Source organism: Tamandua tetradactyla, chromosome 19 (assembly GCF_023851605.1).
Source record: "Tamandua tetradactyla isolate mTamTet1 chromosome 19, mTamTet1.pri, whole genome shotgun sequence".
Classification (NCBI taxonomy): Eukaryota; Metazoa; Chordata; class Mammalia; order Pilosa; family Myrmecophagidae; genus Tamandua; species Tamandua tetradactyla.
In genome coordinates, this window is record NC_135345.1 from 7,329,991 (window position 1) to 7,356,337 (window position 26,347).

At 45.5% G+C, this 26,347-nt stretch overlaps 1 protein-coding gene across 1 annotated transcript in view; it reads left to right on the top strand.

Annotated features, from left to right (window-relative positions):
• The window catches only part of EVC2 (EvC ciliary complex subunit 2), a 134,263-nt gene that overhangs the window by 43,610 nt on the left and 64,306 nt on the right, over positions 1-26,347 (top strand). The window contains exons 9-10 of the mRNA XM_077136365.1: positions 2,435-2,574; positions 24,417-24,741. Coding sequence (XP_076992480.1) covers positions 2,435-2,574; positions 24,417-24,741 — 465 coding nt within the window. The remainder of the gene's footprint in view (positions 1-2,434; positions 2,575-24,416; positions 24,742-26,347) is intronic.

The window sequence follows — 26,347 nt, forward strand, 5'->3', positions numbered from 1 at the left end:
AAATTGAGCACCCCACCTGTGAGCTCACAGGTATTCTCACCACACCCTAATTTAGATCTTATTCCATGCTCCCACTGAAATCAACCTTCAAGATTGTCTGTCGTCATCAGAAGGTACCCTGGACTCCTTCCTGGCTTAGAAAGCCACTTGTTATCTGGCTTCTCCCTGCCTTACCTGCCACTTTCTGCTTCATACCTCACCCTCCCATTGCACTGAATGACTTCATGTTTCCTAAGCATGCCAGGCTCTTTGCATTCACATCTTTCTACTTTTAAAATCCTCTGTGTACTATTCATTCATCTTTTTGTCTTTCAGTTGCCATAATTCTTACCCATCCTGTAAGCCTCAACTCGGGCCTTGCCTCTGCCTGGATGTCTTTACTGGCCACTTCCCGACCAGGTTAGGGGCCTTCTCTGGCTTTCCACACTAGTTTTATTTACTCCACTCAGCTCTTCTGCTCTGTTGATCTATGAGCTCCTTAATCTCTGTATTCCTGTCTTAATTTGGGTTTCCACAAAAGCAGAGCCTGAGATAAGTGTTCAAATTCAAAGAGCTTATATTGGAAGGGGCCCCAGAAAGTATTGAGTTAGGGGCATGGAAGTAAGGCATGGAAGGGAAGGCAGCCAGTAAAGGGCGAGTGATCATCAAGTCACTGCTGTGGGCAACTGGAGCTCAGTCCAACTACAGAGCTCTGGGAAACAATGTGGAACTAGTCTCAGAGTCCTTCCATCGAGGGGCAGAGAGCTGGGATATTTATCCACAAAATCCTATGAGTCATTGGCTGAAGGCTACTCCTGGGGCAATGGGCTGAGAGGGAAGTATGACTTCCCTTCCCTGGCATGGGCTGGTGGATGTTGCCGTGATGAGGATTTGGGGATACAGGCACTCAGATGGGGTCTGCTCCAGTCCCACTGCCTGGCACTGGGCCTGGAGCTTAGAAGGCACACAAATGCATGAAGGAATGGGTGAGGCCTTGGTCATTTCATGGATGGATGGACAGAGAAGGAGAACAAGGCAGCAATGCATACAGTTATATGCGTTATTTGCAACTATTAGTAGAAGACATTGTTGGCAGTAGGCATATGGGGCAGGTAATTTGTACCTACTGGGTCCTCAAGGGCTGGAGCTCTTTTGTCTTGGTGTCTTAAAGGTCAGCATCTTGAAAGAAGCATCTGTCATTTTCCTTCCTCATTTTTCATGGAGGGAACTGATGCCCATGAGTTTAAACAGCTTGCTTAAAGTGGCCAAGCGTAAGCTAGGCGTGGGCCTCTGGAGCCCTCTCTCTCAGGAGAGCTGAGAGTCCCCTCCCAGCCCAGAGTACCCATTGTTCATTGTGTTTCTGCTTCCCAGAGGGGAGTATTGTCATTTCAAAGTGAGGTCAACTCACAATCTCCTTGGCAGGCCAAAGTGAGGAGAAGAAAAATGGCCCATTTAATCAGACATTCCACTTGCTCTTCCAAAGCCATTATCAATCAGAAAAGAACAAACACACTCTACCATTTTGATGGAAGAGCTGGATTTATTTCCCAGAGATTAAAAGCTGATTGTTACAACTTCAGAGAGGAAAGCAAAATGTGATTTTGATTTAAGGACTGAAGACCCTGCAGTATTTTATTTTCTGCATCACAGAATGAATTCTTCTCATATTTTTCTTTATTTTTTGCGAGTGTGGTGGTAGCATACCATAGCGGCAGCATACTGTGTAAAGCAGAAGGTGGCCTTTGGGGCTCGATAGACTTGGAATCAAATACCAGCCTGCCTCTTTATGAACTGTGTGACCCCAGATCATGTTATTTCGTGTCTCTGAACCTCAATGTCCTTATTTGTAAAGTTGGAGTAGCAGCACTTACCTTGTTGTTATGACAGTTTAATGCTATGACATATTCAAAGCACCCAAATTAATAACTGGCATAGGGGCAGGAATACTTCGATGCTAGCTGTGGTTATCACCTGTTTCTGCAGAGTTAGTGACACTGGGGACAAGGCAGGTACATCATCTACACAATCAGAAAGTTGGGCTTCATTTTCTCAATATCACTTCTATCTCAGAGTTCTATACAGTTTTTTTGAAGTCAGCCAGATTTGTGGAGTTGAGATCTATCAGGCTGAGTTTCCTCTACAGATGATGATGATGACAGGGAAACAGTTTCAGAGGTCTTTGCAGGTTGCAGAGCTCTTTGCCTTCGTTGCTTTGCCTTATCCACACAACAACTCTGGGTAGGGCCATGGGGATCAGGAGCCCATTTTTTGGTGAGGAAATGGAGACTCAGGGAAAGGGGGTGGCTTGCCTGAATCTGCCCCGCTCATAGGTGGTGGGGCCAGCCATGCTTTCCAATCCAGCCTGCCCAGCCGCCCACCTTCCCTCCCAGCTCTTCCAGTACACAGCATTCACGAGAACACCTATTAAATGGTCGTCTTTGGCATTTTCCTGAAGGTTCAGCATTGTGAGAGCAAGCTGGAGCAGTCCCAGTTCACTTCTGCCAGTGGTATGAATGAAGATCTTGCCCTAAATGACCAAATGATAGACATTCTGTCTTCGGAGGATCCTGGGAGCATGTCTCAAGCCTTGGCAGAGTAAGAATTCTAAATCACCGTATGCTTCCACAGGGGTGATGGATGCTTTAACTACAGGGGGCATGAGAGCAACCACTGAGTGCCTTCCATTAATCATTCACTTGTTCATTCATTCAATCAGTCAGTCATTTGGCAGTCATAGTTATAATCAAGCAAACTACCCTGCGCTGAGCACTCTGCTTGTACTTAAGAAAAGATTTCAAGGCATAGTTCCTGCCATTAAGACATTTGTTCTAGAAAGAAGACAGAGAGAAAGTGACTGCCAGGTTTGGTAAGCACCATAGTACAGAGAAGATCAGGGCAGAATGGGCACAAAAGATGAAATCATTATCTCTACCACAGTCACAGAAATGCTTCTCAGAGGAGGTGACACCTTAACTAATTCTTGAAGCATGGATAGAAGTTTTCAAAGTAGAATTAAATGAGAAATGGCTTTTCAGGAAGAGAGAAGAAAAGGCAGGTGCAAGTATAAGAAATGACCAAGACACATTTCGTAAAATTTAAGCAGCAAAGAGTGATTGATGTGTAGATGGGAGCATTGAGTATAGAAAAGTAAGGGGCAGAGGCAGCTGGAGAGAGGCTGGACCAGGTGGTGATGATCTGCTGAACTGAATTCCGTTCTTTTTCTTTATTTAACATATGTTTGTATTATACTGCCTGTATGTCAGGTTCTGTTCTAAGAACTTTAAATATACTAATTTATATAATTCTCTTAACATCCCTATAAAGTAAGTATTTCTTTGTCTCCCATCTTATAGATGAGAACTTAAGAAAGGGTAAGTTACTCGTTACAGAGGCACACACGTTAGTAAATGATATGGCCCAGTTTCAAGCTCAGGCTAAGTCTAGCTCCGGGCCCACTCACCAACCATTACTAGGAAAGGCTCCTCAACTTGGCCTTTCCTTCTTTTGTTTCAATAAATATTTAGAGATGACTGCTCTGTATTTCTTTCTTTTTTTTTTTTTTTTTGCAGTTTTCTGTCAAAATCTGTCTTCTATTTCTTCAAACATATTAAGCATATTATTTTAAAGTTTCTGAAACATTCATTATATGAACTCTTATGTCTATTACCTACTGTTCCCTTTGTTTTTTTGTTATATTTTTACAACTCCTCTTATGCCTAGGTATCTTTGATTATGTGCTAGACATTGTATGTGAACATTGAGAGGATAATTTGAGCACTAGTCTGATGTTATCTTCTTGCAGAGAGCTAGGGGTGTTAGGAATTATGGACTCCTTAATCCAATCAGGGATTGACATTATTCTAGTTTGACAGCTGCTGGAATGCAATATACCAGAAACAGAATGGTTTTTAAAAAGAGGAATTTATTAAGTTCCAAGTTTACAGTTCTAAGACTTTGAGAATATCCAAATTAAAGCAAGTCTATAAATCTACAAAAATATCCAAATTAAGGCACCAGCAAGAGGTTACTTTCACTCAAGAAAGGCCAATGAAGTTCAGGGTTTTTCTCTCAACTGAAAAGGCATATGCCGAACATGGTAACATCTGCTAGCTTTCTCTTCAGGCTTCTTGTTTCATGAAGCTTTCCCAGGGGCATTTTCCTTCTTCACCTGCAAAGGTCTCTGGCTGTGTGGGCTCTTGTGGTTCTCATTCTCTTGGAATGAGCCTTTTCCAAGATGCTTCCTCTTTTAAAGGATTCCAGTAAACTAATCAACACCCACCTGGAATGGGTGGAGTCACATCTTCCTCTAATGAAAGGTTAATATCCATAATTAGGCAAGCCACATCTCTGTGGAGGTAATCTAATCAAAAGATTCCACACTACATTATTGAATAGGGATCAAAAGAAAGGTTGCTCCCACAGGGTTGGAGTAGGATTAAATCACGGCTTTTCTAGGTACATAAATCCTTTCAAACCAGCACAGATATTATTTAAAGCTGGGCTTCAGTTCCTTACAGGGCTGGTCTATTTCTGGTATATCTTTAGTCCTGAGGTTTGGTCTTTCAGAGTCCCAACCAAAAGCCATGAGATTTTTTTTTCTATCAGAGAAACTTCTTGGCAGTCTCAAAACTTCATTTCTTGTACCCCTAGCTCCATAAATATGTCAAGAACTTTTCTCAGCTTACCTACTCAGCTGCCTCTTCGAGAATCGACAGATGCCCTTGGGAAAATATGAGGCTGCCATCTTGGCTTTCCTTCCTCCGTATCTTAATCCCATAGTTTTTCACTGCCTTCTCAACTCTCACGTACTCTCAAACACAATTTCTTTTTGCCCAGCTTTTCTCTTTGTTCTCAGTGGGATAGTTGCCGGTGGTAGTGGCTCACCCTTACTGGGTGTGAAACTCTGAAGTATCTTTGTGTAATTCATAGTCCAGGTGACTAACCAGACACAATGCCTACCATCAGAAGCACTGATGAAGGTGACAGACATGGAAACAGACCAAGTTCAAAATAGCCTGAAATAGTAGGGCTATCTAGTGCACGATGAAGAGTGTGGTTCCTGGAGTGAAATCAGGGTTTGAATCCAGGTTATACCATGAATGTCCTTGGTTAAGTGACCTCTCCTAGTTAAACTAAGGATTTCATCAAAGAAAATAACTGTAGAATCTGCCTTATGAGAATAAGATGATGCATGGATAGCTCTTAGCAGGGCTTGTGGTCATATGAAATATTCAAGCTCTGGCAGCTGGGGTTATATAAGCAGTCTGGGATATATGCTGGTAGTGTGTGTGTGTGTGTGTGTGTATAGGGAGCAGCTGGTAAAGAAGGGATTCTAGTGAGAGTAAGGTGGGGACACAGGGGTTAGGGTATGGAAGAGATTGAAGGTTCTGGGTGGATGCCAGGCTCCACAGTAAGCCCTGGAGACCCAGGGAATTTTTTTTTTTTGATATAGTCATATTTATATATTCAAAACATATTTATGTTTTGAAAGACCACTCTGGATGCAAATGGAGAACGGGTTGGAGGGGAGAGACAGACAGAATGACTGATGTAGGCGATGTTGATGGGTGACCCTAGGGTAGGAGCAGTAAGCTTGGGAGGAAGTTGAGTAGGTAGAGCCTATAGAACCTGGTGATTCCTTGTTCTGTGCCTCTGCATGTGTGTGTGGAGGGGGATGCCGTGTGGACAAATGAGCAGTAGGGAAAAATCTAGGATGACTTTGCATATTTCTGGGGTTTTTCATCTGTGTGTGTTTTGGTGTGCTTTTTGGCTGGGGGAGGAGAAATCATTCCAGCAGTTCAGCCTGCTTAGCAGACCCGGAATCTGCTGAAATGTCCAAAGAGGGGGAATGGTTGAGAGTTGGGCACTGAAAATGAGGTAAAGATCTCAGGCAGATCCATTTGTGGCCAAAAGACCAACCACTTGATCAGACTTGATTCTTGTTTGGTATCCTCCTATTTGTATGTTGTGTTAGACTGATGATTATTAATTATGTGGTTACATGGGAAACCCCCAAACCAGATTCCATTTACAGGAAACCTTTCCAATTCTGTTTTCAAGATGCACAGTTTCACCCACTCACTGCTTCCTAGATTGGAATTTCTATGGATTTGAAATTATCATTATGATAATAAAACCATAGAACTTTATATTTTATATGTTATCTTATGTTTTCCTGGCATTTAAAAATGTGCAGTCTCTTTCACACACCTTATTCTATTGGTCCTCATGTAATACTGTTTGGTAAGCATATTGTTTTCAGTATACAACAGCCAGGTGAAGAGGTTTAGCCTCAATCAACATCAGGTAAGTGACCAGACAGAACTTGAGCTTTCTAACTATTTAATCTCAGGCACATTGTATTTTTACAAAAATGCTCCGAGCCTCAGTTTCCCCATCTCTCAAATGAAGAAACCACTCTATGAAAGCAACTTGTGGACGTAAAGAGTCTTTGCTGCTGCTGACTGCTTCTGAGCCTGGGTCTGAGTTAAAGGAGGGAGTAAACAGATACCAGAGAGAAATGCGCAAGATGGTTAGCCCGTGAGTCTTTCTCAAGAAACCAGAAAACAGCCCTGAAAATGGGAGAGCTTGCAAGTAAAATTGAGCAGCTGTCTGATGCAAGATAGAACCAGGAACAGAACAGCTCTGCTTTCCTTGTTTATGAGTGACTCCTTGTTGGCCTGAGAAAATTGGATCTGACTCATACCCCTTTGTGAGCTGACTGGGTGTTCAGAGAGGCCCCTGCTTCCTGCCTGGGAGGGTTCCTTCCTTGCCGAATGCCTTCTGGAAGCGATCAGCTTCGCAAGCGAGGGGCTGACCTTGCTCTGAGGTGGACGTGGGAGCTTGTTAAGTCCATTTCTGGGTGCCGGGGTGCTTGGGCTTGGCTCATTAACCTCGTGCATCCATTCCAATGTGATCCTTCATTTTAGTTGAACTCGCGAATCAGAATGCCGAGGGTGACAAATTAAAATTTTCCACCGGGTGTTCGAGAGGGAGGAGGGGAGGGGTGGATGGGCAATGTGGAGGAAAGAAGGGAGTTCTGGGCAGATTCACAAATGTCGTGTATTATGTAAGTGGTGTGAGCAGCTAACCATCAAAGTGTTTCCTTATTGAAAGCCAATTTTCTTCCAAAACAGAAACATGAAAAGTAGAACGACATGATTTGGCTTGTGTGATTGGCACCTGGGTATTTAATTTGCAAGTAGATAGTGCTTTATAACCTTCTGACTGGAGTAGTTATTAATACTTTAAAATATGAAAATATTTTCCATCCTCTAGTCTTTGATTCAAAAAGTGATGGATGATCAGAAGTAGTCTTCTCTCCCTGCACCATAGGAAGTTACAAACAGCTGCTGCAATTTGCATGTCCTGAAGTTCGTTTCATAGGGATGCTGATTTTTATAAAGATTTTATTCTTGAGATTTACTTACTAACACTGGAATTTTATAGTTATTTCTCCTTGAGAGCCTGCCTGCCTTATTCTGCCTGATGAGTGTTTAACATTGATTATCGAGCATGACCTGAGAGTGTTCAGCTCGAAAGCTAAATTTATTCCTCGCTTCTCTCCCTGCTTTCTATCTTTGCTTTCCATCCCAACATTCAATATTTATTGAAGCCAGTTCTTTTTCAGGCACCATGGTTAGGTGATCATTTTAGGGACCCAGTGATTTTTTTTTTTCTTTTCATCATAGCCTTGTCAATTATATTTAATCTTTCCATCTTGACTTAGAGTCAGGCTTAGAAGCTTCCAGAAAGAAAATGTCATTCAGAATGTCAGGGGCTTAGTATGAGTGAAATCTGTGATATTCTCCCCACTAAAAATAGCTTTCTTTTTTTCTATAGCAAATAATTTATCCCATTTGTAATTCCTCCACGAGATTTTGCTGAGGTTCTCAGTTTGCCACCTCATTTCTAGGACCAATCAGAGCCCTAACGTTGCTCTATCTTGCGGATTTATTTTTGACAAAGAGCCTTTCCATGGGGTGCTGGGTGGCTTATCTTTTAGATCATTTATTCTTAGGCTGCCTCTTACCGAGAGGATTTGAGGAGGAATGTTCGCTGTGATTTTTATCAGGCTTCTCGACTCCTGTCAGAATGAAGGTGTGCTCGCCTCCAAGGCTGAAGGAGGAGCTGGGCAGGACTGGCTGGATTCTGGAAGCTTCTAGAGGCACGGAGCACCCCCGGGACTTCCCGTAGCAATGCCAGCTCCACCTTTGCTGCGGGCCTGGCCATTGCCAGACACATCCCCTGGTGATCTTATTTATTTCTCACAGCAACTCTCCCGTTTTGGACAGGAGAACCAGGATTTACAAGTTTTTCTCTCTTTTGCCTGAGGTCACACAGGTGCCCTGGTCTACGTGCTTTCAAATCCACTGTTCTATTGACAGGGGAGCTTTTTAAAAAGATTGAGCAGATTTTCCCAAGGAGCAAAGAAAATAAAAGACTTGTGCCTCTCTCCTGTGTTACTAAAACAAAGCCCACTGCTTTCTTGTGATGCTACTGACACGGCCTCTAAAGCATCTCAAAATCATGTTGTGTGCAAAGTCGATGCTCAGTGAATATTTGTTGAATGGAGGCTTTTAAATACCTGTACTGAGTAGTCTTCTTTGGACCATTTGGTGTGATTTGTTCGTTTGTTTTACAACTGCTCTCCTTTTTTATTCTTGACAGACATGCCGTGACGTGATTGTGTTGTCCATCTCTCAAAACCTGATGCCCAGGGAAATTAGCCGCTTGCCCCAGTTTCTTTTGTTCATTCGTTCTTTCATTGGCTCTTTCATTCTTGCATGTGGGGATTTTAAAAAATTAATGGACGGATTGGTTATTTCTGCAGATGCTTGCTGAGGATTTATTCTGGACCCAGCTCTGTAGCAGGAGCTGGTGGCGAACCAGGCTTGTTCCTTGACCTCATGGAGCTACAGAGGCCCCCGGAGGTGGGGGGTGGGGGGAGGAGGCGCAGTGATTAGGCCAGCCGAGATGAGGAGGTAGGAGGGCACAGGGGCTAGGCCGCCAGAGGTGGGGGGGTGGAAGGGAACAATGGTTAGAGCTCATGCTGCCAACCCAGCCTTCTCAGGCTTGAGTCCCTGCTCTGCCACTTATGGTTTCTATTGACTTCTTTTGCCTCATCTGTAAAATGGGCATAAAAATACTTGCCAGATGAGGTGTTGAAAGAATAGCTGCCCCTCTTTGAGGCCCTTCAAAGGCTTTTCCAGGTGAGTGGGGGCTGGGAAGATAAGAATGTTACATTAGTTTCCTGCAGCCACTCTAATAAATGACCACAACATCTGTGACTCAGAACAACAGAAGCTGCTTCTCTCAGAGTTCTGGAAGCCAGAGGTCCAAAATGTGTTTCACTGAGCCAACTAGGTTTCGCTGAGGGGCGTCATCCCCTCTGGAGGCTTGGGAGAATCCATTCCTTACATCTTCCAGCTCCTTGCTTGTGGCCCCCCAGGCTCCGCCTCCTTCTCTGGCTGGGTGGGTCCCCCAGGCCGCCCACTCACAGGGGCAGCTGTGGCACGTGGGACCCAATGGAGACCCACCCAGCTGAGCTGTGTTGAGGTCCTTGGCTTAGGCACATCCGTGAAGACCCTTTTTGCACATTTACGGGTTCCAGGGCTGAGGACCTGGTATCTTTTGGGCCTGTATTCGGCCTACTGTGCATTTTCAAGGAAAAGGGGATCATGAATGCTGGCGGGAATGAGATACCGCAGGAAGGTGGGAGGGCGCCTGTGGAGGAGCGAAAGGAGGGGGCCCGTGGGCTGAGCGGGTCCGTGGAGGAGCTAAAGGAGGGCTGTGGGCTGAGGGGTCAGCGAGGCCAGTCATAGAGTTGTCTCCAGAAATGTGGCTCAGGGTTTGTCTTGGCCAAGGGGGAGTTGGAAATGGTCACCTCTGCATTAAGTTGTGGTGGGTCCAGGACTCAAACTCAGCCTCCTGAACCAGAGGTAGGATGGGCCCCAGGGGCTTCCTGGCTGTTCACAATCCAACAAGGGGAGATTTGCCTTGGCTTGAGCAAGAGGAGACTCACAGAGAGGGAAAGGGTAGGCAGTCCCGTCGGGAAGCTGCTCTCTGTTCCGAGGCAGCTCACCACTTCCCCGGTGCTGATGGGACCCGAGGGGCTCTGATGCGGTGGCCACTCAAATCCTCATGGAATAGCACGTCTTACTTCAGCCCCTGGGGTGGGACATCCCACTGGAGACTGGTGGTGGGGTTTTAGGAACCAGGAAGTCATGGCCCTCTCCTTCCCTCCCAAGTTCAAACCCAGTTTAAGAACACTGAACATGGGGTCTGACAGAGGGAGAGCAACTCCTCTCTACCAGGCTGAGGCTCAGCTAGAGAATATAGTTTGGCTCTGTGGCCAGACCCAGCTTCTTTTTCGTTTCAACAGAGGGGAAATTCACAGAAGATAAAATTAACCGTTTCAGAGTCACCAATTCAGTGGCATTTAATACATTCCCAATGCTGGGCCACCACCACCAAAACGTTTTCCTGACCTCATAGGAGATCCTGCTTCCATTGAGTAGTCAGTCCCCATGTCCTTCCCCCTGCAGCCCATGGCAACCCATCTGCTTCCTTTCTCTGTGGCTTTACCTATCCTGGATATTTCCTATAAATGGGATCATTTAATACGTGGCTGTTTGTATCTGGCTTAGAATCCATCATGTTAATACTTACGCTCAAGTCTAGTCCACGGCTGGATGCACGAAAGGGAGAGCCCTGGGCTCGGGAAAGAATCCTGCAGTGTCAGTCCCAGAGGGCTCCACTGGTGGTGGTCAGAGCTGGGGTTCCAGACTGGTCTCCAGGAGGCAGGCTTGCATCCCGGCCCTGGCCTCCTACACAAAGAAACTGGAGCAGAGGGCACACCCTCCGAGCAGGCCATCGAATGGGAGAGGGTGACCGTGATGAGATGTTCTCAGCCATACACTTGGCACTGTGGTGGTATGAAGCTGTCTGCACCCCAGAAAACCACGTTCTTAAAGCTCATCCATTCCTGTGGGTGAGGACCCTTTGTAAAGTAGGACCTCGTGAGAAGGCTCCTTCAGTGAAGGTGTGGTCCACCTCAATCAGGATGGTTTGAGCCCTGTATAAATGGAATGAATTATTCCTGTTACTGGAGCCCTTTGTATATGGGATGAGTACAGAGAGAGAGAAGAAAAAGCCATGGAAGCAATTAAGTTGAAATCACTTGAACCTGCAAGAAAAGGGAGAGGCCAGGAGACACCACCATGTGCCTGGGCATGTGGTAGAGGAGCCAAGGGCCATTGGAAGCTGGTCTTCAGGAAGAAAGTATCACCTGGGTGATGCCCTGATTTGGGCATTTTCCCAGACTCTAACCATGAGTGAATAAAGTGTTCAAGCCAAATCCATTTCATGGCATTGCTTTGAGCAGCCTGGGAAACTAAAACACTCACTCATTATGCAAAATTCGCAGGCTGTGCACCCCGGCTTCCGCTTCCCCAGCTCACCTGCCAGGAAAGTCGCTCCCCATGGGGTGCAGTGAGGCTCGCAGGAGCCCCCCGTGAATGGAGTTCCTTCATGGGAACATGAGAAGGGGTGCAGCATATGCCTGCTCATCTGCGGGGCCCCTGTATTTTCTGTATTTCAGAGTAACACTGCAATTGTATGCAGTGTCTTGGGGGATGCTGTGTAACCATCAAACATCTGTGAATGTCCCACACCAGCAGAGCAGGGACATTTTCTGGCTCTTTAATAGTGTGAGGATTTCCAACTCTTTCAACACCAAATGCTACTCATACCCCTGAGGGCAGTGAGATGATTTCATTAATTCTGTCTGATTTCTAGGACTCATAATTGGCTCTTGACTTGTGTCTCAAGGAAAGGAGTATGAGCAAAGTGAAAGGATGTAAAACAGTAATATTTATATTATTTACTAAAATCCAGCCCCTTAATGGAGTTATCTTGAGATCTGAATGAATATATTATGAATAGATTTCAGGGTTTCAGGAAACTGAGTTTCTGTGGATTAAATGGAATGGACTTGGATAAAACAGTTGAAGGAATCTACCAATTGCTTCTTTCCTCCTTCCTTGCTTCTCTCCCTCCTTTCTTCTTGTATCAGTCAAATGTTTACTATATGTGCCAGGTACTAAGCAACATGTAGGGACAAGAAAGAAAAACATCATGCATGCTCCCTGCCTTTCGGATCTCATGGGGACTCTCGCCATGTTGTTTTGCGATGATCAGTCTGTGTTAATGTCCCATGTCAGCTGCTGAACTCCTCAAGTGGCACAGGGCTGGTGGCACTGAGTGAATGAAGCGGTGAATGAGTTGGATGACATGTGAGCTGGATCTTGAAGGATCCTAGGCCATAGACCAAAGGAGAACAGGGGAGTTCTCAGCCCAGAGCAAACGATGTTGGCAAGTCCTGGGAGTGTAGGTGGGTCTGATGGCCTCGCAAGGCATGAGGGACATCAGGAGGCTGGATCATAGGTCCTGGGAGGGCATCGGGGAAGAGACTTAGTCTCTGAAAGAGGGACCTCCTGGAACCTGAATTCCATCCCAGCTGCAACCCCAAGATATAGATAATCTATGTCTGGGCCATTCCTAGATTTCTGGAAGGCTCAATGTCAGTGCTCACCTAGAGGTCAAATGGCCAGTGTGAGCATTCTTGCTGGGAAAGTCAGCTAAGGGGCATGTCAGCCCTGTGTTCAAACCTGCACATTCTTCTGCCTGTGAGGCTGTGGGCTACAGGACAGCAGGGTTTTTATGGGGGGCACAAGGAAGACAGCTGGGGACCAACACAGTGACAACACCCGTCTGGTTGTCATGACAACCTCACAGTCCTCTTCCCAGCAAAGTGAGCATTTCTTTAGTTCCGTGTCTGGCACACACCTTCCATTTTTGCAGCAAATACTTTCTCAGTCCCTGCTCTGCTCTAGGCACTGTGCTGAGCTTGGTGCTGGAGAAACAACCCGTGCACAAGTAGTACAGTGGCAAATCGGGTAAGCCTGGCAGCAGAGGCCGCTGCTGAGAGTGCCTGTGCTGTGAGTGTGTGATGATTCATGGGGGCACCCGTCCGCCTTGGCCTGATGTGATGTGCTTAGGTCTTGACGCCTCTCACCTGCTGCATGCCACCCCTCTCAGACCACAATGTTCATTCGTTCTTTTAGAGGTTTCCTAGAAAGAAAAGGAATGACTCCAACGGCTGAGAATCTCCAAGGATCCCTAAAGATCTTCTCTCCTCCTCCCTTGAGCTCTGAGCCTGTTGGAAAATAAGACATATAAAAGGCCTGGTCTCCAGCCTACCCCACCACAATTACCCATCACATTTTTTTTTTTATTTTTGTGTATTTTAAAAAATTTTTCTTTATTGTAAAATATCGCATATATACAGAGTAAAGAAAGAAAAAAGCAATGGTTTTAAAGCACACTTCATCAAGCAGTTACAGAACAGATCCCAGAGTTTTTCATGGCCTACCATTCCACCATCTTAGATTTTTCCTTCTAGCTGCTCCAATACACTGGAGGCTAGAAGGAGTATTAATATAGTGATTCAGCAGCCATACTCATTTGTTAAACCCATTTTCTCTGTTATACCTCCTTCTTTTCCTTTAATCCTTCTCCCAATTTATAGGGATCTTTGGGTAATGCCCACTCTTTTTCATGTTGAGAAATTGTGTCCACACTGAAGGACAGGGGAATGTAATTAATTGATAATCCTGAAGAGGCTGGTCCCTCTGGGTTTCAGAATTTATCTGACCTAGGAACCCCCCAGGAATTATATGCTCCAGGATTTGTCTGGAGCCCTCTGTGAATTTCAGAAGAGAAAAATAAATAAATTTAGTGCATAAAACATTTATAGAGTCTCAGTTCAAGCCCTAGGTATTCTTATGAGTCAACAGGAGCCATGCTGGTTGGGGTTTAGCAAACCATGGCCATCAGCACCATCTAACTGGAGCTTGTGTAAGAGCAGCCTCCCGAACAGCCTCTTGACTCCGTTAGATCTTTCTTGGCCACTGATGCCTTAATTTATTACACTTCTTTCCCCTGTTTTGGTCATGAAGATGTTGATCCCATGGTGCTAGGGCCAGACCCATCCCTAGGAGTGACGGCCCACATTGTCAGGGAGACTTTCACCCCTGAATAGCACCCATCACTTGTATTACTTAGAAGAGCCAGAGAGATGTGGCTTTACTCTGTAGGCATCATGAGCCCCAGAATTAGATGCTCTTGGAGCTTCCTCCATATGAAGTGGGGGAAGGGAGAGGGGAAGAAGCCTGGCTTCTCTCCAGCACTGGCCAAGTAGATTGGATATCAGAACACTGGTCACAAAGAGATTTCTACACACTAGCGGGGATAGGTACCACTCTTTGAGGGAGGGGGGCGTTGTTCTTCTAACAGGTTTTGGAGTTCCACTCTGGGCTGCCATCTTGCCCCCGCTGTATACTCGGCCATTGTCCTGGCCTTGGCCCACTGAGAGCTACTGAGTCCGAGAGCCTGGAGGCTCCTTCCATCCTCGGGTAGAGTTGCCCCTAGTCCCTGATCTCTCAACACCAGTGATTTTTTCCTTTCTTTCTCTTGACATGACTCAACTTCTAAGTGGTAAATAATGAATGTGGCAAAGGATTAGAACAGCTTTAAAGGCTACATCATGAAAATCAGGTGGTCCTCTCATGGCCAGCGATCGTCCTCCCCAAAAACCATCTGCCACCATTGCCTTGGTCTTCAAAGCAATCTCTGAGCTAAGTACTATTTAGAGATGAGGACACAGAAGCGCAGAGAGTTTAAGTAATTTGTCCAAGGTCACAAGGCACATGGTGTCCAGATATACTCCATGCAGCCTAAGTCCAGAGTCCACACTTCTAACCACTGTGTTCAGAGGGTCATTTAGACAATCCCCTATTGATGGATATGTGGTTGCTTCTGGTTGTTTGCTCTCTCAGTGCTGCTGCTCACATTTGTGAACATACATCTTTGCATATGTGTGCAAGGTCATCTGTAGCGTTAACTCCTCAAGAAGGAATTGCTGAGTCAATATCTAATAGAAGGTTTTGGATAAATATTTTTAAATTAACTACCATAAACACCAGGCCAATTGACACCCCAGAGTAGGAGCATGCCTTCCATCTCACATCTCAGTCCACGCTGCAGCCACTGAGCTGTCCCCCCGACCCCACCCCACGTCACTCTGATGGGAAGCAGTGGCAGCTCTGGTAGCTTCCATCTGCACTTTCCTTAGAAGGTGTGAGGTTGACCATCTCACATGTTGGGGAGATGTTTATGTTTCTTCTTCTGCTCGAGCCAGGGAGTTGGCCTTGGCTTGGCTCTGGTCTGCTGGAGCTGCAACTCAAGGCACCACTTCTGATTCCACCACTTCCTCACTGAGCAGATCCTGCACCCTGGCCATGACTCAGTGTCCTTATCTCAACATGGAGAGTAGCTAGGGCCCCTCCCAGGGGGGGTTTACATATGCCTGGCTCTTGGTAGGTGATTTACACGTTTCTGGTCACTTTATTTCAGAATTCCCATGGAAGCCATTTGTTGCCTTTGTTTGGTTCAGCTTTATGCATCTTGCAGAAATGGGAAGCTGCTGCTCAGACTCCAGGCTTCTTATTCACTGGGCTACCCGAGCATGTTCCACAGTTGTTTGGTCTGCAGTAGCTGGCAGAAGGCTGGAAATACAGCTGTGAGCCCCCAAACGGGGTCCTGCCCCACCAGAGCATTCAGTCTAGGTGGGGAGATAAGCTTTAATCCAAGAACAGTGTCGAAAAAGATGTAATTTACCCCTTGCTGAGAAGCATGGAGGAAGCAGTCCCTGGGGATCTGGGGACCTGTAAAGGGACCCCCCCCCCCACTCCCCAAGGTTAGTGGGTTGGGGTACAGATGTGTGGTCAATCCTCAGGAAGTCAGCTGGGGACGGCAGTGCAGCTGTGAGGATGGCCTGGGCGGAGGCACAGAGTTCAGGACACTTCCAGGGTTGCATCCTGTTGTCCAGAGGCATCGATGCTGCTGGCCGGTGACTAGGGGAAGAGAAGCTGAGAAGGGAGGATGGGAGAGGGGGACCACCCGGGCTGTGGGACAGAACTGTGGGGACTTTGATTCAGATTGGGGTCCTGAGAAGGGGATACACTGGATTCAGAACTCATCCCTCCAATTTCTGTGGGAATTACATGGTTTTTTTCCTGGTGAGCATTCATCCACTGAGTTTCTTGATGCTGACCCAGGGGATTTGGTTCAGAGCTCTCAACTTCCTAGGAAATCTTTGCTTTATTCTTTGTGGTATTTGTCACAAGCAAGGTGGAAGTCTCCAAGGCACGGATGTCTTTGGAGGAATATTTCTGCCGCGTCACTGCGGTCTGAGAGAGGGGCTTCATGCAGAGACCCCCTGAACTGCCCTTAGCATTTCGCTGCTGTGGGAGTCAGCTCTTCGGCATTTGTGCTTTTGTGGATGGGGCTGTTGTGGGCAGGTGCAGCAGAGGGAAGCTGTGGCCCAGCGCCCTGCCTGCCTGGGACTGCGCTCCCCGCCCTTTACTGCCAACCTCCCGGCTGTCCTTGTCCCATGGTCACCCCTTGCCGGGGGTCCTTTGGGTGCAGAGGTGGGTCAGGAGTGGGCCATCACTTTGGAAACTCACTGTCCTTGGGAGAGGGCAGCCTCTTGAAGGGTCCCAGCAAGGGGTGTGTGTGTGTGTGTGTGTGTGCACGTGTGAGTGTGTGTGTGAATATGAACAGGGCACTGCATGGGGGGCCATGGCATGGGGAGGTGGGGACTCAGCTCTGCCTTCAGAGGCCAAGAAGTCTTCCATGCTATCATGATTAGGTTCATGTGTCAACTTGGCCAGGTGGTGGTACCTGTTTGTCTGGTTGGGCCAATGCTGGCCTGTCTGTTGCGATGAGGACATTTCATAGAGTTAAATCATGATCATGTCAGCTACATCCACAGCTGATTCCATTTGTAATCAACCAAAGTGGAGTGTCTTCTGCAATGAGTGATGCTTAATCTAATCACTGGAAGCCTTTTAAGGGGGATTCAGAAGAGACAGGCTTCCTTCCTGCTTCGGCCAGTGAGCCTCTCCTGTGGAGTTCACCCAGCCCCTCCATCGGAATCGTCGGCTTCACAGCCTGCCCTGGGAATTTTGGACTCTGCGTTCCTGCGGTCACGTGAGAGACTTTTATAAATTTTATATTTGCGAGTGTTCCCTGTTGATTCTGTTTCTCTAGAGAACCCTAACTAATACACCTGCAAAGGTGAGAGCTCAGGGAGTGGGGGCTGGGGAGACCCCTGCTCGGGGTGGCCCCATGGATTTTGGCTTTCAGCTTCATTCATCCGGGAAACACTTGCCAAGCACCTCCTACCTGCCAGGTACTGTTCTAGGTTTGAGCTTCAGTAGTGACCAAAATAAAATCCCTATGCTCATCAGGCTGTCCTTAGGCAAGGGATAGGAAGTAAAGATAAAATGTCAGGAGGTGACGGGTCAATGGAGAAAAGCCAAGCAACGAAGGGGAGCTGGGTTAAGTGGGTGGAGTGGGAAGGGGGCATGTGGAGCGCAGTGTGGGGCAGGGGCAGGCCATGTGGACGCTGCCCCTTCTCCCTGGGGAGAGTCAGGGTGCGGTAGGAAAGCAGCCCAAAGTCTTCACCCCAGCAGGGCCACCCTGGGGAATGAGCGGGGTCCCCTCCCCTTTCTAGAAGTGTACAGGTGGGAAGTGGAGGTATCCTCAGCATCCCCCGAAATGTTTTCTTCCAACCTCTTGGGCTTTGGGGGTGCCGATTGAGAGCATCCCCTGTCCAGCTCTCTGGGACACCCCCACCTCCCCCTGTGGCTCCTCCTCAAGCTGCAGGGTGAGAGGTGGAGGGGTGACAGCTTTGGACCCTAGAAGGCTCTGCAAGAGGTGAAAATGGGCCATCCCCTAATTTACCTCGAGATCATGATGTACTCTAAGCTGAAACGTTGTTCTTTGCTAATCTCCCATTTCAAATAGAGGCAAGTGACAAAGAGTTCAAAGAAGCCACCCAAATAATAATATAAAGAATGCCCCAACTTGGAGTGATAGGAGCCGCCTTTAATAATTGAATTTAAAGAGAAGAATCAACATCCAAAATGAAGTCCTGTTGAATTAAAACCCATGTCCCCAAACTGAAGTCCTCACCCATTTTATATTAATTCCCAGTTCCCCCTGCCCCCACCCTGCCTCTATGAGCCTGCATATTCTTTGATATTTTCTTTGTAGTTACCATGGGGCTTAAATTTAACATCCTAAATCTCTAACAATGTCATATGCTTTGGTAGCAATTTAGCTCCAATAGTAAGGATACTTTATGTTCCTGTATCCCCTGCATCCCCACACCTTGTCACAAATTCCATGTTTATACGTTCTGAAAAAAACCACTGATTTGTCATGACATTTTATGTATTTGTGTTTTAGATCCTTTGGGAAGTAAAAAGTAATCTAAATTACTAAAAAACTAATCAAAAATATAAACGTACTGGCATTTATATTTACCCCTGTTGTTACCCTCACCAGAAATCTTAATTTCTTCATGTGGCTTCAATCTGTTGTGTTTTGTCCCTTCTTTCAACCTTTGAAACTCCTGTTGGAACCTGGACATTTTGAAATTTTATGTGTTATCGCTGGAATGTATACTTTGAGTGATCTTTCTTAAGCTTGTATCCAGCTAGTGTTATGACAAGAGCTTTCCTTGAAAGCCAGGAGCTAACAGAATAAAATAAAGAAAAGGAAAGAAGGAAATAAAATAAAATGTCTTTGCAGAGTGACTTGTGCAATTGGTCTCCTTCAGGACTTAGCCAAACAATGAGTTTAGAGGATAGATGGAGGTCAAAGCATAGGGTCCTCCTTGATCCTTTCTGTGCATGAGTCTCATCTTGGACATGTATTTGTAGCCCTAGGAATTCCCCGGTTTACGGGTATGTGAATGTCCCCTCTGTCCTGTAAACTGTGCCCTGGGCACTGCACTGTATGTCCAGCATCGTGTAATTCTTTGCCCCTGGCAGCTGCTTGACTGCTGTCCCCAAAAAAGAGGAGAGTACTGTGAACAGGATAAGTTCTAGGACAAGTGTCCTGGTTCAGTCCTTCAGGTCACCACCAGTCAGATGCTTCCCATGTGTGCATGAGGGTTCCTCACCTCTCTCCAGAAGTGGGTCCCAGCAGCCACCCTGGAAGCCTGGGTCGGCTCTGTGTCAAGCCGGTGAGACGTGTAGGAAGAGCAAGCCAGGACACAGGAGAGCTTGTTTTTTAAAAAAAACTGCAATCCTTTAACTGGTTTCTGAAGCTCAGCTTTGTAAAGGACCTTTGCAAGAGCAGTGCAAGGATGGTGCCCCTCTCCCAGCAGGGGTTTCCGACCTGTACGAGCCAAGGCTGGGGTACTGTCCAGGACAGGTCCAAGGACCCTGACTTATACCTCTGAACCTAGTAAAGAAGGGAGAGACATTTAATTTTTGGATTCCACAGACTTGTCTTCTGATTTCTTAGTGACAATGAAGTGGAAAGAAGTTCCCAGACCTTTAGGCAGATGGCATTTTGGAGAAAGCCTAGGGTTTGGGTCCAGGAAGACCTGGGTTTGAATCTCCGCTCTACAGTGCTCTGGCAGAGAAGCCTACTAACTTCTCTGATTCAGATGGTGCTGCTTCTGCAAGTTTATTGTGAGAAGCAAAGTAGGTAACAGTTATTAAGCGCCTACCATGTGCCTGACCCTGCTTTAAGCGTGTCAGTTCTACTGACTCATTTATTCCTGTGATGAATTAGGCTATCATTAGCAACCATCTACAGATGAGGAAACTGAGGCACAGACAGTTGAAATAACACACCTGGGGCTGCTTAGTCTGCATTGGTGATATTTTGTATATATGTGGTCACGATCACCAGATAACTAAGGTTATTATGGAGAAAACAGCGGAACCTGGGACAATGGTGGAAATTTTAGGAAAGCCATTTCAGCTAATTATTAAGAACACCTTTTTGAGCTCTCTAAGAGTGGACAGACCTCCCTGGAGAGGCAGTGAGTTCCCCATCACTGTGGGTGTGCAAGGCAGAGGCTGAATGACTACCTGGCAGGGACGATGTTGAGGAAATGTGTGCCTCAGTTGGAAGGCTGACTTAGCTGATGCTTAAGGGTTATTTCATTTGTAAGGCTGTCTTTAAATTTTCTGTTCTCCAGTTTCTTTCATGTGACCCTCATCTAACTTTCAGGCAGAGCACAGTCTGCCTTTCTAAATAAGAGTTTCAGATGTAATTTATCTATCGATCATCTCATTATTTAGCTCTATGCCTGTCTACCTATCTACCTATCATCTATCTGTCTATCATTTATCTGCCTCTCTATCTACCCACCTACCCACCCACCTAGCTACATACTTATCATCTTTCTATTTACCTGCCTACCCACCTACCTGTGCTAGTTTGAAAGGATTATATACCTAGAAAAGTCATCTTTTAATCCTGATCCCATTGTGGGTTTTATCCTTTCATTAGAGGGCGATGTGACTCCACCCATTCCAGGTGGGTCTTGATTAGTTTACTGGAATTCTTTAAAAGAGGAAGCATTTTGGAGAAAGCTTCAGAACAATGAAATAGCCATGATAATTACCAGAGCCCATGCAGCCAGAGACCTTTGGAGATGAAGAAAGAAAATGCCCCTGGGGGAGTTTCCTGAAAGAAGATTTCTGGAGAGAAAGCTAGCAGACGTCGCCATGTTTGCCATGTGCCTTTTCCAGTTGAGAGAGAAACCCTGAACTACATTGGCCGTTCTTGAGTGAAAGTAACATCTTGATGGTGCCTTACTTTGGACATTTTTATAGGCTTGCTTTAATTTGGAGATTTTCACAGACTTAGAACTGTAAACTTGCAACTTGTTAAATTCCCCATTTAAAAGCATTCCAGCAGCTAGCAAACTAGAACACTTGCTGTCATCTGTCTGTCTGAATGTCTGTTGGTTGTGCTTCCCCACATCTTCTTTTCTTTGCCATACAGAGTGATAACCAAGGAAAGTATGACAAATATCACAACAGCAAAAGCAGCGCGAAGTAACATTTTCCAGCACCTGTTATGCACCAGATGTTAGGCAAAGGGCTTCCCATTCATTGTTGGGGGGCAGCATGGTGGAATACTCTGGCACTGCATGCCTGGGTTCAAATCCCTACTATGTCACTTAATAGCTGGTGACTGTGGACCAAGTATTTTAACTTTTCTGTGCCTCGGTTTCTGCTTACTAGGTAGGATTGCTGTAAGGGTTAAATTGTTTACTACCTGTGAAGCTCTTAAAACAAAGCCTGCCCTTAATGCACCTTGTGATTAATGGACCAGATTTTCAACACTGTTAAGGGGCACTGTCTATACTTCTCTCAGTGACCCTCACTTGAGGTGGGTGACAATATTCTCACTTGACCTACGAGGAAATGAGGCTCAGGAAAGGTAGGTAAGTCACCAGAGCTCTGACATCTCCTAAGGGGGTGGAGCAGACTGGAAACAAGTCCGTGTGACTCCCAAGCCCCTGCTTGGAAACAGAATGGAATTTTGGTTGCAGTCCAGCAGAAGGCGTTAGGATATGCCTAAAAGGGAGCGAGAGGAAGGCTCATGAGAGGTTTTAAATCGGGGAGACGGACACTCACATCTCTCTTTGGTCTGTTGGCTGCCCTGCCAGGGTCTGCCCGGAGAGTGGATGGGGAGTGGGCAGTGACATGGCAACCTAGCGTTGCAGGGGTTAAATGGGCTAAAGCTCTGGAGGGGGAGGGCCCTGCCCAACTTCTAAACATGAAGAGCTTTAGTGGAAAAATGTCAAAGAGGAAAGATGCAAATGGCTGGATCCTTGTATTTTTCTTTCTGTTTGGGTTTGTGCCAAGGTTGAAATAAAGAAAGGAAAGAAGGAAGGGAGGGAGGGAAGAGGGAGGGGGTGGGAGGAATGGAGGGGAAAGGGAGGGGGAAGGGAGGAAAGGAGAAAGGGAAGGAAAGACAGATTTTTTGGTTCTTAAGTTTTAGTCATGTTTCACACGTATGGTAACTATTTTTACTTCGATATAACCTGTCATTATAACTTGGACAGTGAGAAAACTAGGAAGGATATTTCTCCCCCTAAATTTTTATTGTCCAGACCCTCAAAGTAACAATATATAAATATGACCTATGAGCCCAGCAGGGAATTTTACAGTATTATCAGTCCACAGAAACTAGCTTCTAATGGGGAAAATTTCAGATTCACTAGTAGTGAATTGTTTTTTTGTGTGTGAGCCTACTTGCTTACACCGGCTAAATTGAAGAACTGGATTTATATCGTGGAAAGTAGCCATGGTAATTTAGTTTTCTTTCTGAATTAATTCTCTTCCATGCTGATTAACAAGCGCTTTTTCACATTCAGGGGAACGTTTACTGCCTTTTTTTTTTTTTATCAGAGTCTATCTTAATTTTCTTCTGACACCTTGCCATTTGGTGGGAATTGATTAATTTTTATATGAAAGAAATGAGGAAAAAGACACTAATGCCTTTCTCTGTCTCTCTTTAAGCAAATCATAGTCTTCATCATTTCTTGGATGATTTAGGCAGTGCTGTTTCTTTTAGAGAGATGCTGTCACAGGCAAGCCCGTTAGTCAATTGTCACGGCTTGTGTTTATTGAGCTCTTGTTATGTGCTGGGCATCGTTCTCAACGCCTGTTTGAAGAAACTCAATAACAAGCGGACTCTCACTTGCGCATGATGTACAGGTGACAAAATTGGCCTGAACAAATATGTGCATCTTTACAGTGCTGTGGCAAGGTGACATTTTTGTAATCAGAAAAAAGGCATGCTTCTTCAGAAAACAGTATTTGAGTCCTGTCAATTTTGTCAAATTCTTGAAGCAGTAAAGAGCCTTCAGAGTCAGAGCCCAGCAAGTCTAACTCAGAATTTCTCTCTCAGTATCATAAAGTCATTAGGGACTTTTTGTGTGTTTTTTTTTTTTATAAGAATGGTATATTTCATCATTGTCTGAATAAATTAAAAAATGCCACAGAGGCTGATGGGAATGTACCTCTTCACCAATGGATCCAATTCTTTGTGTAAATGATGAATTCTTAGTATTTATTTTCTTCTCCTGTGGCCATTTGGGAAATAAGCAAATGAGAGTGAGCTTCATCGACAGCATGGCACTTTATTGGTTTAAAGGGACATTTTTCTCTTTTATGGCTTTGAAACATACCGTTTTTAATTTTGTCACTTCTGATGGTTTGTCCATAGCGATTAGCATTACGACTAATAAAACAGAAAATGCTTATGAAATTGCCTTCCCTGATCATTTGGGAAGAGCAGATGAGGGGCCCTGGACTCTGTTTTGTAGCTAGTCTGCAGGGAGCCAGAAAGATAAAGAATGAGGAAACTACTATTGTGTAGTCCCAGCAAAATGCCAGGCTCTTTTCCAGTCATTTTATATCTCATCTCTATCAACCCTGAACACCAACCAGGAGGGGTTTAGATTTACAGAAAAATGGAGAAGATAATACAAGATTCCCATATACCTGCACTCAGTTTCCCCTCATACTGGCATCCTTAGCAGGTCCGTATGTTACAAGAATGAACCAATGTTGATGCATTATTATATACTAAAGCCCATCCTTTTGTTAAGATTTCCTTAGTTTTTATTTTTACTGTTCCAGAATCCCATCCACAGTATCACATGACATTTAATTGTCATGTCCATAAACTAAATTTTAATTGGGAAGAAATGTAAAATAAACATTTTGTTTTTAATTCCTCCAAATATTTTTAACTATCAATTTTTACCTCAGACTATGAATTACTTGTTGACAAAGACCACATTTTATATTAGTTATATTCCTTATTGTTCTTAATGGGGTTTATTAAGTATTTTGAGTTTATTAAGTAAGAATCTGTTAATTTGGTGGCTGACATTCAATAATTGGATGGAGCAGGAAGGACAAAAGAAAGGAAGAGAAGGAGGGGTAAAGAAAGAAAGAAAAGCCTTACCTACTGTCTTACTTTGCCATGGCTGCTATGACAAATACCACAAACTGGGTGGTTTAAATAACAGGGATTTATTATCTCACAGTTTTGGAGGCTAGAAGTCCACCATCACTGTATTGCCAGGCCACAGAATCCACCAAAAATTTTTTTTGTGATATTTTTGATGATATTCTGGTGATAGCTTGCCACCATCCTTGGGTTTCATTGGCTTGTAGAAATATCTCTGCCACTGTCTCATGGTGATATCTCTCTCCTTCTCTGGCTCCTCCTAACTCACTACATCTGAATTTCTTCTTACAGTGACTTTAGTGGTATTGGATTAGAGCTCACCACAATTCAGTTTAGCCTGATCCAAATAGGATCTTCGAAGGTCTTATTTACAAGTGAGTTCTCACTCACAGGATTGGGAGTTAAGACTTGATCTACCACACCTACAAATAATTTAAAACCTCAGAGCTTTGAGGGCCCTCCTTTGTGATTTCATGTAACGGAATTCTCTTAACCTTTGCATTTTCCAGATTGGAGATTGCAACCCTGAATCGGGCAGACTCAGATCTGGAGGCTTGTCGAACCCAAATCAGCAAAGATGTCATTACCCTTTTACTGAAGAATCTCACCACTGGCGGCCACCTCTCCCCGCAAGTAGAGAGGAAGATGTGCGCTGTTTTCAAAAAACAGTTTCTGTTGCTGGAGAATGAAATACAAGAAGAGTACGATCGGAAGATGGTGGCGTTGACAGCTGAGTGTGATCTGGAAACAAGGAAGAAGACAGAAAGCCAGTATCAGAGGGAGATGGCAGTGATGGAGGAAGTAGAAGAGTTCCTGAAACATGCTAGTGAGAGGGTAAGGTAGTGTCGAAAGGAAAACTTTCACTTGCCTATCTCCTACCTCTCAGGAATTTGTCCTTTAGCCATCTATCCATCTGCATTCATCGATCTATCCATCCACCCATCCATTTACCCATCAATTCTCCCATCCGCTCATCCACCCATCTACCCCATCCATCCGTCTGTCCATCCACATGTCAATTTTGCATCTGTCCATCCATTTTCCGTCTACTGATCCTTCCACCCATGCATTTGTCCATCTATCTGTCCAGCCACTCATTGACTTCTCTATCCATCTACCAATCCATCCTCCAACCCACCCATCTGTCCACCCACCCGTCCTCCCATCCCTCTAGAATTCATTTAGCAGGCATGAATCGCGTACTTACTATCTCTCAGGCATTGTGCTAGGCAATGAAGGTACAGAAGAGAGACATGGTCTTGCATTCAAGCACTTCACAGTTGTTTAATATAAAAAAAAATGCATCATTCAGCTGTGTTATAATAGAGATATGTTCAAGGTGCCGTGGGAGTCACAGGGAGAGGAGGAAAGCTTCCTTCTTGGAAGAGTGCATCAGAGAGCACACGGTCTGGGAAGGCCATGATGACATGATGCCCATGTGCGTTTCTCAGGCCCGCAGTCTCCAGTGGCACAGGCTCTGCCATCAGGCCTGGGCTTATGTTCTGGGTCTGCTCTGAGAACCTCCATGAGCCTCTCTAAGTCCAAAACAAGTGCTGCCAGGAGGGGTGACGGAGAAAGACCACCGGGATGGGGGCTGCAGAAGGTGCTCAGTGCTCAAGAGTTCTCCATCTTCCCAGGCCTGGTTGTCCAGATCCACTCTCATCCTTCCTAGAGATGTGCCAACTGCTGTCTTGAAAGGAATCAGCCCAGAGTTTTCCAGAGCCCACCACACCAAGCCTGCTTATACCTTACTAATCTTCTTCTGATAAAGATGGTTTGCCTAGCCCTGGTCACTAGTAAGGACCTAAGCATGTGTCCTTCTCTGAACATCTCTCCTAGAGTGTTCTTTCACCTGCTTAGAAGCCAGCTTCTGAACTCTAAGCTTCCATTGCCCAGACTGTCTCCAACCACCAAACTCCCCTGGAAGTAAGTATAATTAGCTCTCCCTTTGAGAGCTTGTGGCTCCACATGGGTGCAGGTGGTCAGGAGGTGAGCTGGGCGGTTATGAAAAGAAATGAGATTCCTACTGCCTGATCCTCCCTGCTCACCAGCCCTGCTGCCCCCTCCCCTCCTCCCCTAGCTGAACATGCAGCTCATTTTGTTTCCTCTTTCCTCCTGTCTTTGTTTCCTGGCTGCTGTAACAAGTTATCACCACTGTATGACAATAAGAATTCATTCTCATAGTTTGGGAGGCTAGAAGTCCAAAATAGGTGTCAGCAGCACCCCATATCTTCCAAAGGTTCTAGAGGGGAGTCTTTCTTGCCTCTTCCGGCTTCTAGTGGCTCCTGGCATTCCTCAGCTTGTGACCACATCTCTCCAGTCTCTGCTTCCACCTTCCCACGGATCTTGCCCTATGGCTCTGCCTTCTCCTTCTCTACCTCTTACAAGGACACTTATCCTTGGATGTAAGGCACACTTAGATGCCCCAGGGCAGTCTACT